Source organism: Siphateles boraxobius, unplaced genomic scaffold (assembly GCF_051911475.1).
Source record: "Siphateles boraxobius isolate OS27281-9 unplaced genomic scaffold, OSU_SipBor_1 9, whole genome shotgun sequence".
NCBI lineage: Eukaryota > Metazoa > Chordata > Actinopteri > Cypriniformes > Leuciscidae > Siphateles > Siphateles boraxobius.
The window spans coordinates 320778-334248 of NW_027509219.1; the positions used below are offsets into that span (position 1 = coordinate 320778).

Here is a 13471-nt window from a genome sequence, read left to right on the forward strand (position 1 = left end):
ATCATGAGCTGCACGTGTGTAAATTAACAGAGCAAATCGGCTAAAACACCGGATCATGAGCTGCACGTGTGTAAATTAACAGAGCAAATCGGCTAAAACACCGGATCATGAGCTGCACGTGTGCAAATTAACAGAGATAATCGGCTAAAACACCGGATCATGAGCTGCACGTGTGTAAATGAACAGAGCAAATCGGCTAAAACACCGGATCATGAGCTGCACGTGTGTAAATGAACAGAGCAAATCGGCTAAAACACCGGATCATGAGCTGCACGTGTGTAAATGAACAGAGCAAATCGGCTAAAACGACGGATCATGAGCTGCACGTGTGTAAATGAACAGAGCAAATCAGCTAAAACTACGGATCATGAGCTGCACGTGTGTAAATGAACAGAGCAAATCGGCTAAAACACCGGATCATGAGCAGCACGTGTGTAAATGAACAGAGCAAATCGGCTAAAACACCGGATCATGAGCTGCACGTGTGTAAATGAACAGAGCAAATCGGCTAAAACACCGGATCATGAGCTGCACGTGTGTAAATGAACAGAGCAAATCGGCTAAAACACCGGATCATGAGCTGCACGTGTGTAAATTAACAGAGCAAATCGGCTAAAACACCGGATCATGAGCTGCACGTGTGTAAATGAACAGAGCAAATCGGCTAAAACACCGGATCATGAGCTGCACGTGTGTAAATTAACAGAGCAAATCGGCTAAAACACCGGATCATGAGCTGCACGTGTGTAAATGAACAGAGCAAATCGGCTAAAACACCGGATCATGAGTTGCACGTGTGTAAATGAACTGAGCAAATCGGCTAAAACACCGGATCATGAGCTGCACGTGTGTAAATTAACAGAGCAAATCGGATTAAAACACCGGATCATGAGCTGCACGTGTGTAAATGAACAGAGCAAATCGGCTAAAACACCGGATCATGAGTTGCACGTGTGTAAATGAACTGAGCAAATCGGCTAAAACACCGGATCATGAGCTGCACGTGTGTAAAAGAACAGAGCAAATCGGCTAAAACACCGGATCATGAGCTGCACGTGTGTAAAAGAACAGAGCAAATCGGCTAAAACACCGGATCATGAGCTGCACGTGTGTAAATGAACAGAGCAAATCGGCTAAAACACCGGATCATGAGCAGCACTTGTGTAAATGAACAGAGCAAATCGGCTAAAACACCGGATCATGAGCTGCACGTGTGTAAAAGAACAGAGCAAATCGGCTAAAACACCGGATCATGAGCTGCACGTGTGTAAATGAACAGAGCAAATCGGCTAAAACACCGGATCATGAGCAGCACTTGTGTAAATGAACAGAGCAAATCGGCTAAAACACCGGATCATGAGCTGCACGTGTGTAAATTAACAGAGCAAATCGGCTAAAACACCGGATCATGAGCTGCACGTGTGTAAATGTACAGAGCAAATCGGCTAAAACACCGGATCATGAGCTGCACGTGTGTAAATTAACAGAGATAATCGGCTAAAACACCGGATCATGAGCTGCACGTGTGTAAATCAACAGAGCAAATCGGCTAAAACACCGGATCATGAGCAGCACGTGTGTAAATGAACAGAGCAAATCGGCTAAAACACCGGATCATGAGCTGCACGTGTGTAAATTAACAGAGCAAATCGGCTAAAACACCGGATCATGAGCTGCACGTGTGTAAATTAACAGAGATAATCGGCTAAAACACCGGATCATGAGCTGCACGTGTGTAAATGAACAGAGCAAATCGGCTAAAACACCGGATCATGAGCTGCACGTGTGTAAATTAACAGAGATAATCGGCTAAAACACCGGATCATGAGCTGCACGTGTGTAAATTAACAGAGCAAATCGGCTAAAACACCGGATCATGAGCTGCACGTGTGTAAATGAACAGAGCAAATCGGCTAAAACACCGGATCATGAGCAGCACGTGTGTAAATGAACAGAGCAAATCGGCTAAAACACCGGATCATGAGCTGCACGTGTGTAAATGAACAGAGCAAATCGGCTAAAACACCGGATCATGAGCTGCACGTGTGTAAATGAACAGAGCAAATCGGCTAAAACACCGGATCATGAGCTGCACGTGTGTAAATGAACAGAGCAAATCGGCTAAAACACCGGATCATGAGCTGCACGTGTGTAAATGAACAGAGCAAATCGGCTAAAACACCGGATCATGAGCTGCACGTGTGTAAATGAACAGAGCAAATCGGCTAAAACGACGGATCATGAGCTGCACGTGTGTAAATGAACAGAGCAAATCAGCTAAAACGACAGATCATGAGCTGCACGTGTGTAAATGAACAGAGCAAATCGGCTAAAACACCGGATCATGAGCTGGATGTGTGTAAATGAACAGAGCAAATCGGCTAAAACACCGGATCATGAGCTGCACGTGTGTAAATGAACAGAGCAAATCAGCTAAAACGACGGATCATGAGCTGCACGTGTGTAAATCAACAGAGCAAATCGCAGCCTTTTGCAATTTGATAATCGATCCATCCAATCCATAAAGTGATTTTTCATTTTATTTTGATTAATTGTGCAGTCCTCTGTATTTTAGTTTAGTACACTTTTATGATAGAATGAATTACTCACAAAAACCCCCATTTGCGAAGCCCTGCTCTATGCTATGGATGGATGTTGGCATGTTTATTAAGTGTTTTTTTTTTGTTTGTTTGTAGATGACAGTGAACAGTATGTCAGCTTTCTTCATGCCTCCTAAAGACCTGCAGCTGGATGAACTGACCAACGCCACACTCATGAAGCTGGAGCTGTTCAGAGACAAGACCTCCACAGGTGTGTGTGTGGACGCACATGCCATGTACTCGTTTAACATGTTCGCTAGACCGTTCTTGGCCAATATAAGCTGCAATGCTGAGCTTGTCGATAATAGGCAAGGGCGAAGCTATCATAACTGCAGATTTCCTATGTTTTTTAAGGCTTTTATAAGTTAAAATAAAATAAATGTATTAATCAAAATTGTACATTTTATCTGTGGTTATTAAATAGTAGCTACTAGTACTAAAACAGTATTGTTCATTGTTGGCAGGACTGATGTACATCATTGAGACTCAGAAGGTTCTTGATCTGAAGATAAACTTCATGGCCTCGTATGTCATTGTACCAGAAAACGGCTTTTATGACCCCAAACACAACCTTGCCATTCTGGATTTGGGTAATTTCCAGGTAAAAACAGCTCACTGTCAGTACACATGGCTGTTTATACATTTTTTTTTTTTGGTTATCAGATTGTAGAGATTTGAATTAGAATTAAGCTAAATGCTTTTCAAATAATTTATATCAGACAAAACATGAGGTAACACTTTATTTCGATAGTCCACTTTAGACATTCAAGTAACTATAAGTAACTTTGCAGCTACATGTCAACTAACTGTAATTAGCAGATATTAAGCAGACAGTCTAATAATACTCTAACACTTTATTTTGTTGCTCCCCCAACAGATATTCTACTGACTATAATTAACTTAGCAACTACAAGTCAACTTCTCACAGTCAAACCAAACATTATTCAGACACCAGATTTTGTGTGACACTAGTTTTTTTTTTTTTTACTAGTGAGTGCAGGACACGATAGTTCATTTATGTAAGTGAGGATCACAAAATAAAGTAAACTTGGACATTTATACCCAATAATTCTTCATTCAGTGACTACCACTAAAAATTATTCAGACACTTTGATCTGATCATGTTTTGCTTAGTGTTTTTTCTTTAATTGCTAATGCACCTTTTTACACCACAGACTGAACAAAATGAAGCATTGCTTGGTGATTGGTTGAGCTAAATTGGTATTTGATAAATTATCTAATTGTGTAATTAAATTTAACAGCTGACAGATATTAAACATAACTCATTTGTGAGACAGTCTAACAGAAGGATGGACTAAACCAGTGAAATATCAACTGATTTGATAACTCTGAGTTCTTGTCATATTTTTTCTGACCATTTCCTAAACTATAGCAAATTAACTGTGATAATGTGAGAAATGTTGAAGGTGTCTGAATACATTTTGATTTGACTGTAAATGGTGTTTTTAAAAGTGTAAATATATCTGTCTTAACTAGGGTTGGGCGGTATTACGGTAATATCGTATACCGCGGGGTCTTAAAATAGCAACGGTATCAGTTTCAATACCGTCATTACCGGCACTTATATATAATATATAAATATCATTTATTCAATGCCTAAAAATGCTTATGTAGTTGTCATCAAGTGACAGTGTGGAGGAGAAAGAGAGAGAGAGAGAGAAGGGAGAGGCGGTAAATACTGACGAGGCAATATTCAATTCAATTCAATTCAAATTTATTTGTATAGCGCTTTTCACAATACACATTGTCTCAAAGCAGCTTTACAGAAATTGCATTTTGGAAATGTACATAGAAAAATACAGTTAGTTAATCAAGTATTAATTTATGGCATAACATATCGCCGGCTTTGAGTCGTCTCTTCACAGGCGTCGAGTCGTCTCTTCACAGGCGTTGGGGCATCTGAAGTCTCCGTGAGAGGCTGGATACAAACTGGAGCTGACGAACGCTATTTACCTCGGGACTAGCGTCCCGAGATAACAGCAGAAAGGCAGATGGGAAATAATTAGCATAGCTGATGTTCATAATGTTAATGCATTCGAACTGATTCAGCAGTAGTATCAAAGGTTAAGGATTAAGTGAATGCTTGGTTAAAGAGATGCGTCTTTAATCTAGTTTTAAACTGGGACAGCGAGTCTGAGTCTCGTACAATATCAGGAAGGCTATTCCAGAGTTTAGGAGCTAAATGCGAGAACGCCCTCCCTCCTTTAGTGGACTTAGATATCCTAGGAATGACCAGAAGCCTCGAATTTAGTGATCTTAAAGAGCGCGATGGATTGTATGGCGATAGAAGGTCTGTTAAATACACAGGAGCTAAACCATTTAGGGCTTTATAGGTCAGTAGGAATACTTTGTAATTGATACGTAACTTAATAGGTAACCAGTGTAGAGATGATAAAATAGGTGTTATATGATCATATTTTCTTGATCTAGTAAGAACTCTAGCAGCTGCATTTTGCACTAACTGTAGCTTGTTTATTGAGGATGCAGGACAACCAGCTAATAAATCATTACAGTAATCTAGTCTCGAGGTCATGAATGCATGAACTAACTTTTCTGCATCAGAAACAGACAGCATGTTACGTAGCTTAGCAATGTTTCTAAGGTGGAAAAAGGCTGTTCTTGTAATATATGAAATATGATTTTCGAAAGTCCAGTTGCGGTCTAGTATAACACCCAGGTCTTTTACTGTAGTGGATAAAGTAACAGGAAATCCTTCTAAATTAAAGTTGTATTGTAAGGGATTTTGTGGGTAGTTTTTTGGACCAATAAGTAGTACCTCCGTTTTATCTGAATTTAATAGCAGGAAATTACACGTCATCCAGCATTTTATATCAATTAGACACTGTCAATTTAGATAAGTTAGTGTTTTCATCTGGTCGTGATGAGATATATAATTGAGTGTCATCAGCATAACAGTGGAAATTAATTCCATGTTTTCTTATAATATTACCAAGTGGGAGCATATATATTGAGAATAGCAGAGGGCCTAACACCGATCCTTGCGGCACTCCATAGTCTACTGACGTTATCTTTGATTTTTCCCCATTTAAACAGACAAAATGGTAACGGTCTGATAAGTACGATCTAAACCAGCTTAATGCCTGTCCCTGAACACCAGTGTAGTTTTGTAGTCGATCCAAGAGTATTTTATGATCGATAGTATCGAACGCAGCACTAAGATCGAGTAGAACTAGTATTGAGATACAGCCTTGGTCAGAAGCTAAAAGTAAATCATTTGTAATTTTAACTAGCGCAGTTTCTGTGCTATGATGCGGTCTGAATCCCGACTGGAATTTTTCATAGATATCATTTTCTTGTAAGAAAGAGCACAATTGAGCGGACACAATTTTTTCTAGTATTTTAGACATAAATGGAAGATTTGAGATGGGTCTGTAATTTGCTAAGTTATTTGGATCTAATTGCGGTTTCTTAATGAGAGGTTTTATTACTGCCGCCTTGAATATTTTTGGAACATGACCTAAAAATAAAGACGAGTTAATAATATTAAGAAGAGGCTCTTCGACTACAGGTAACACTTCTTTCAGTAGTTTAGTGGGTATTGGATCTAATAAACATGTTGTTGGTTTAGATGCAATGATAAGTTTATTTAGCTCTTCCTGTCCTATAGTTGTAAAGCGGTGTAGTTGTTCTAGAGGGGCCATAATTGAGGCTGAATCATAAGACATCATAGAGGATTGTATATTTACAATTGTGTTTCGGATGCTTACTATTTTCTCATTGAAGTAATTCATAAAATCATTACTACTATATTGTAATGGAATATTTTGCTCTGGTGATGTCTGTATATTTGTTAGTCTAGCCACGGTGTTGAATAAAAACCTTGGATTATTTTGGTTATTTTCTATTAGTTTGCGGAGATGCTCAGCCCTGGCTGCTTTTAGAGCCTTTTTATAACGTGACATACTGTCTTTCCACGCGATTCTAAAGACCTCTAAATTAGTTTGTTTCCATTTACGCTCTAAGTTACGAGTTTCTCTCTTGATTGCATGCGTAGCACTGTTGTACCATGGTGCTTTAGTTTTCTCTCTAACCTTTTTTAATCTAATTGGTGCAACAATATCTAGTGTACTAGAGAACATGGTGCTCAAACTGCTAGTCATTTCCAATATGTAAATATTGCAATAAAAAAGGTGAGCGCGAGAGATGGAAACACCTCTAACCTAATGTCGCATCTCCGAAACAACCACACACTCACTGCTGCGAAGATGCATTTTGCCCCGAGTTCATTAAATAAGCGCATTAGTTTATATTTGTTAAAATATTATAATGTTATTTTTTTTTACGTTGATAATGAAAACTGAACAGCACGAGTAAGATGGGATGCATCGGGATTCAGACATTGACCACTTAATTAAGTTTCATTTTGTAAAAGGCCTTTCTTTAAAGTGAATTTCGTTTTGTATAAATTGTATCTTAATTTTAATAATTTTATCAACCAATAATAAATAAGAATCAAATATAGCAGACAACATAATCATGACATGATCGTGCGCTGGCGCGCCGCGGTCACTTGCATTGAAATCTCATCATAAATTAACCGAACTTCAGTGTATGTCTCACAGACATGACAGATAGGCCTATATCTAAATAAAGCTTGAAATTTCATTAAACGAAACAGTTAAAAACGAAAAGAAATAGGCCACTCGCTGATTATTTAATCCATGATGTGCATTTCTCTCTATGCGCGTTCATACGGAAATGGCGATCATCAAATTAAACGAAACTATTCAAAACGAAAAGAAATAGGCTAGCCTACACTCTGATTATGTAATCCATGATGTGCATTTCTCTCTATCGTTCACTATGGAGATGGCGATTCGTCAATTTCTTTAAATGAAACAATTCAAAAGGAAAAGAAATATAGGCAGCATACTCTCTGATTAATCCATGATGTGCATTTCTCTCTATCGTTCACTACGGAGATATCAATCGTCAATTTCTTTAAAAGAAACAATTCAAAACGAAAAGAAAAAGGCTAGCCTATACCTTCTGATTATGTAATCCATGATTTGCATTTCTCTCTATATATGCGCGTTCACTAGGAGATGGCGATCGTCAACTTAATCTTTGCAGCACTGACAGAAAAGTTGTATTAATAAAAATCAATGGACGCGTGTCACCGGATTTACAAATGCACTTATCCTTGTTGCTTGTTAATTTAATTTAAATTAATTCATAAAATTAATACAATTGTCATAATTAAAATAATTAAATATTATTAATTGTCCCATTTTTGCTCATTTATAAATAGTATTTATATCTACCACCCCCTCAGCACCTGGGTTAAAAAATTATTTGGCGCCACCATATTATAACGGCCCACGTATTAAAAAGAGTCGAGTCTAAATAGAGCTCCTGCTCATAATTACATTTAATGCCGTCAGCCGGGATCAGACACAACGTGCACGGGTTGGCCTTGATTTTTTTTTTTTTTTTTTTTTTGCCCGATCTGGTATTCAGTTTCTGAACGGTGTAGGCACAAGCCAACTGTTTTGTGACGCTGTGTGAGCCTTATGTCATAATTTTTAATTAGTCACGGTAATACCGTATACCCCGGTAAAATAGGGAGGAGGTGTGACGGTATAAAAATTTGGATACCGCCCAAGCCTAGTCTTAACGTTTTAGAAAGTAATAATTGTGTGTGTGTGTGTGTGTTTGTGTGTGTGCAGATGTCCAGTAAGAGCAGAGCTGACCTGCCTCAGCTGTCTGCGGTCAGCAGCACTATCGAGGACATCATGTCTCGAGCGTATGACAGCTTTGATATCCAGCTGAGCAGTTTGCAGTTCCTCTACACCAAAGCAGGTGCGCAGACATGCACAATAACTGATCAAATGTAGACATTACAGGGCTATGGTTCATCATGCTGTGTGTCGTCTCAGGCGGTGACTGGAAGTGGGCTCGTCCGCTGAGACAGTCTGCTTTCCACATCCTCGAGCCTGTGGACCTGAAGGTGGTCTTCAGTCGAGCCATGGTGGTCACGGACTCAAGGATGCCCAAGTAAGCAGGAATTTACATTTATGCATTTAAAGCGACTTAGCAGTGCATTTCAAGGTACACATTCACATCCTTATCAGTTCTTGCTTTCCCTGGGTATCTAACCCGGGACCTTGGCGTTGCAAGCGCCAACGCTCTAGTGTTTGAGCTACAGGAAAGCAAATTTTTATTTGCATCTCACATATTATTAGGGCTGCCCCCAAATAGTCCACTAACCAATAGTCGACTAGAAGAAGCTTAGTTGACCAAAATTTTATTAGTCGTTTAGTTGCAGGAAAAAACCCCGCGAAATCACACAGGCTGTAACGGACCGATCAGTAACGGCAGGAAATCCAAACATTCGACTATCATTTATCGAACTAAAATATGGCTTATCACTTGAAACATGTAAGAAGCAGCACTTTACAAGTCCGCTCGCTCTTGTGTTAACCTACACAAATGTGCGCTATTATTACACGCATATTCAAGTGTTTGTGTGGAGAGCGCGCTACTTCATGACTTATAAGCGCCAGTACATCACTTACATTTAACTTAAAATACTTCATCATTTTTGGTCATACAGATAAGAGTAATGCAAACTGTAAAGAGTCTACTTTTATTTCTGTAAACTCACAAAACATGTTTTTGTAAAATAATGGTGCTTTCTGTCGGTTCGGTCTTGAACTTAATGCGCATCACATAAATGAACCGAAACTCAGCTTATACTTGCCTCACAGACATGAGAGATATTTGTATGGAAAGCTTGAAATTTTTACTTTTGAATGAACATAAATATTATTATGTAATCTGTATGAAACATGCATATACGCGCATCCACTACTGCGAAGACCAATCACCATGGTTGGCTTAAACCTTGCAGCCGAAAACACAGTAAAAATTACATAATAATTATTAAAATGTTTAGACAGTCTCATTCAGTTTTTTTCACGACACATTCATAATCATTACATTTGCCGGTGCGCTATGGCAAGCTTTATGTTTGAATTAGTGTGCTGATTAGGCTATACGTATTTTATATAGGCAATTAAAGGCGCATTATTATGATTTATGTGCTTTTCTCAGAGTCAGCTTTTATTAAAAAAAAATATTTTAAGGGAGCGCAAGGAGCAGCAAACATTTTAAAAGTGCAAATAAAGAAACTATGTACAAATAGACTTTCTAATTTATATAAATACACATTATAAATGATAAAATAGATTAATAATATTGCACGTTGTAAACTCTACATAAGTATTATTGCACATTCCACTTAAACAGAGCATAAGCTGGGTAGTGTTTGTCCCTAAGGATGCTCTGTGCTTATTAATATAAACGCGCGATTACACGACTAATAACTAGAAAAATATTTAGTCAAGGGCAGCCCTACATGCATTGGTATATTTGTACCTAAGAATTTTTTTTTTCTTCAGGTTTAAGATTTATGGTGAGCTCCCTCTGCTGTCTCTGCGTATCTCTGATGATAAAGTGCGTGGCGTCCTGGCGTTGCTCAGAAGTATTCCTCTTCCCGAGAGCCGGCCCGCTCCTCAGAGTAAAGGCCCACAGGTTACACCCAAGGTAATTAAAAGAATGTTAATGGGCTGTATGTTAAAGGTGCTGTATGTAACCTTTTTATTAAAGCATAAAAATAGCACAATATGTTTACAGATATTTAGGAAACATACTAAGTTCACATACTCGTTTCTCTGAAAAACACTTCTACAGCCAGTTATTTTACACGTCCCGTGTTGTCAGTCGGTTTTTAGTTTTGGTCTGTGTGACTCCGCCCACTCCCAGTTCAGCCAATAGTATTTTGACACCCGGGATGCCAGTTGGCGGGAAACACAATGTATCGTAGCCAGGGAAACAAGCAAACAAACTGGGTCAGAGATTGCAGATTCCACACAACCTAAAAAGCCTCGATATCCATCTAAAAATCTCTATGAACGAGAGCATATTAAAACACAGATAAATTAACTCATTAACTTACAGTGTGTAAGTCACCTCGGCTCTCGTTCCTGTTGCGTGTCTTCAAACTGGCAACCCGTGTGAACATCGGTCTGAGGAGGAGGGGGCGGGGAAACAAAGGTCTCTGATATTTTGAATTTGGACTTCAGTACCTATTTCAACCACTAGGTAATTCTTACAGACAGCTCCTTTAACTTTTTATTTTTACATAATTGTAGCACAAGTATAAAATGTCTGTTAGCATCTATAAATACAACCACAAGTAGTGCAGTTCATCACTTAAGCCACTTCCAAATGTGGTTTTAAATCAGATACATATCTGATATCTGGACATCCGACCTACGTCTAAACACACATATCCGATTCCCCTTTGAATTCCAAGCCACTACTAGGCGACGACGACACGTTTATTCACAAAGACAGCCTTTTAATGTTGTATTATGACGGCAGACTTGCCTGTGTGTGCTCGCTCACAGCTTTTTATTGAGCTGGGAACTCACTCACTCAGAGATCCACTCGTTGACGATCACACGTTGATCTGATTGGTAACAAGGTAGTTTGTGACGTCAGAAACACCAGCGATTTCAAACCGTGTTTTTGAGACTGTCTTTGGTTCACTGCAGTTTTAAGGAGAAAATACTCAGCAATGCTGTCGACTTATGAATTTACACATGGTTTGTCTTAAAGCATATTAAATACACCACATAGACATATAAACAACATTAAAAGCTGGATTTTCTCCATAGGGGGACTTTAAACAGCCATGTGACTGTCAAAGGACATTCATGTTCCATACAGGGCACACAACAAAAAATACAAACCTTAACAAGAAATGTTTTCACACAAAAAAAAAATGATTTGCCAACTGCAGGAACACAACACCTCTTGCGTAACATTAAGTCAATTTTATTTATATAGCCCAATATCACTAATCACAATCCAAACAACGTACATACGTTTGGGTTGAGCACTTGAAAATACTGCTTGATTTCCCTATGAATCATTCGAAGAGTCTAAAGTTTTATTATAAAGTATTAAATTATTATTTAAAAAATCTGTTACTAAATGTATTAACTTTTGTCAGGATATCTTATGCATCGACTGAGAGAAAAAAACTCCTTTCTCTACACTGGAGAAAAACTTTTGGATTCACATTTACTTAAAATTTAGAGAGAAGTATTATTTTTTCCTATTTTTACCCAAAATAGGGTGTTGTGAGCAATAATTTTAATTTTAGTAAGCTTTAATCATTTTAGTTATTTCATATTAGTAATTGAATATTTCTGAATATTTCTTTTAGCTTTTATTTGTATTTATTTCAGTTTTAGTAATTTTTGTACTTCAACTTCACACTTATTTTATTTTTGTCAGTTGCCAAGGCTAACTAATTTCTAAGTTTCGTTTTGTTATCTTCTCTAAGTTTGTAGTTTTAGTTGTGATTAAATCTATGTCACGATTCATACAATCTCGAGATTAATTGAATTATTAACCTTGATTTATTAAGATAAATTAGACATCTTTGTTTTAAAAAAAACATTCAAAAAGACCCAAGTTCTGGATAAAAAGAACTACATAGTTTAGGCCATGTTGTAATAAAAAAAAAAATGAGATAAAGCAGATATTTGGCTGTTTTAATGCAAATTTCCTGATTCAATTCACAAGCTTTTGATTCAGATCAATATAACTCATATGGACCTATATCCATTTTCTTTGCAAATGAGGTTTTCTAGCAGCTATGTGATATTTTTTTTTCTTTTCTTTTTTTTTTCTCACACATCAGTCCTCTAAACAAGGGAACACGCCTCAGCTCACCCCCCGAAGACCAGCCATAGATGACCTGCGTGCATCCATCATATATGGCTCAGGTCAGACACGCATCCATACTATACAAACAGAGACTTACATCTACATGACTGCTCTATAAATCTCCACATTAAAACCCTGTGTTTGTGTTTTTCAGATGAGGAGTTGTTCTTCGACGCCCCTAGTTCCCCGATAGAGGACATGCCGTTCTTCGAGGCCTCGTCTGACTCTCTGCAAGGTTCTGCCTCTGATAAACGTCTGGCCATGGTCCTGAAAGACCCCAAGAAAAACATGACCGAGTTCCTCCTGAGATTTGAAATCAACAAGGTCTGATTATGTCCTTGTCAAGTTCACTTCAGAATTACAATTTCCTGATAATTTACTCTCCCCCACGTCATCCAAGATGTTCATGTCTTTCTTTTTTCAGTCGAAAGGAAAGTAAGGTTTTTGAGGAAAGCGTTCCAGGATTTTTCTCCATATAGTGACTTCAATGGAGTCCAACGGTCCGAATGTGAGTTTCAGTGCAACTTCAGAGTCTCGACACGATCCAGCCGAGGAATAAGAGTCTCATCTAAACAAACCAGCGGACATTTTCTAAAAAAACAAAAAAACATTTATATACTTTTTAACCACAAATGTTTGTCTTACACTAGCTCTGCGATTCGCCACACATTACGTAATCACGTTGAAAGGTCATGCGTGTTCCGGTTCAAAAATGTAGAGTAGGGTGAAAAACTCCATCTCGTTTTCTCCTCCAACTTCAAAATCGTCGGACATTGTTGTTTTTTGTTTGTTTGTTTTTTTGTAAATGGCGTTTGACTTAGACTTTGTTCGTTCGCTTTGTAAACACTAGGTCTGTACTTCCTCCTATGTCATGCGTGACCTTTCAACGTGATTATGTAATGTGTGACGCATCGCAGCTAGTGCAATATGAGCATTTGTGGTTAAAAAGTATATAAATGTTTATTTTTTTAGAAAATGTCCGCTGGTTTGTCTAGATCAGACTCTTATTCCTCGGCTGGATCGTGTCGAGACTTTGAAGCTGCACTGAAACTCACATTTGGACCTTCGACCCGTTGGACCGCATT

At 38.3% G+C, this 13471-nt stretch overlaps 2 protein-coding genes across 4 annotated transcripts in view; one reads left to right on the plus strand and one right to left on the minus strand.

Moving 5' to 3' along the window:
* Nucleotides 1-13471, minus strand: part of phyhip (phytanoyl-CoA 2-hydroxylase interacting protein) — a 277032-nt gene that overhangs the window by 106330 nt on the left and 157231 nt on the right. The gene's annotated exons all lie outside the window — the stretch shown is intronic.
* Nucleotides 1-13471, plus strand: part of vps13a (vacuolar protein sorting 13 homolog A) — a 95311-nt gene that overhangs the window by 15134 nt on the left and 66706 nt on the right. For all 3 annotated transcript variants that reach the window (XM_077223658.1, XM_077223659.1, XM_077223660.1), the window contains exons 19-25: nt 2697-2811; nt 3065-3201; nt 8312-8444; nt 8522-8639; nt 10046-10190; nt 12361-12445; nt 12541-12710. In XM_077223658.1, coding sequence (XP_077079773.1) covers nt 2697-2811; nt 3065-3201; nt 8312-8444; nt 8522-8639; nt 10046-10190; nt 12361-12445; nt 12541-12710 — 903 coding nt within the window. The remainder of the gene's footprint in view (nt 1-2696; nt 2812-3064; nt 3202-8311; nt 8445-8521; nt 8640-10045; nt 10191-12360; nt 12446-12540; nt 12711-13471) is intronic.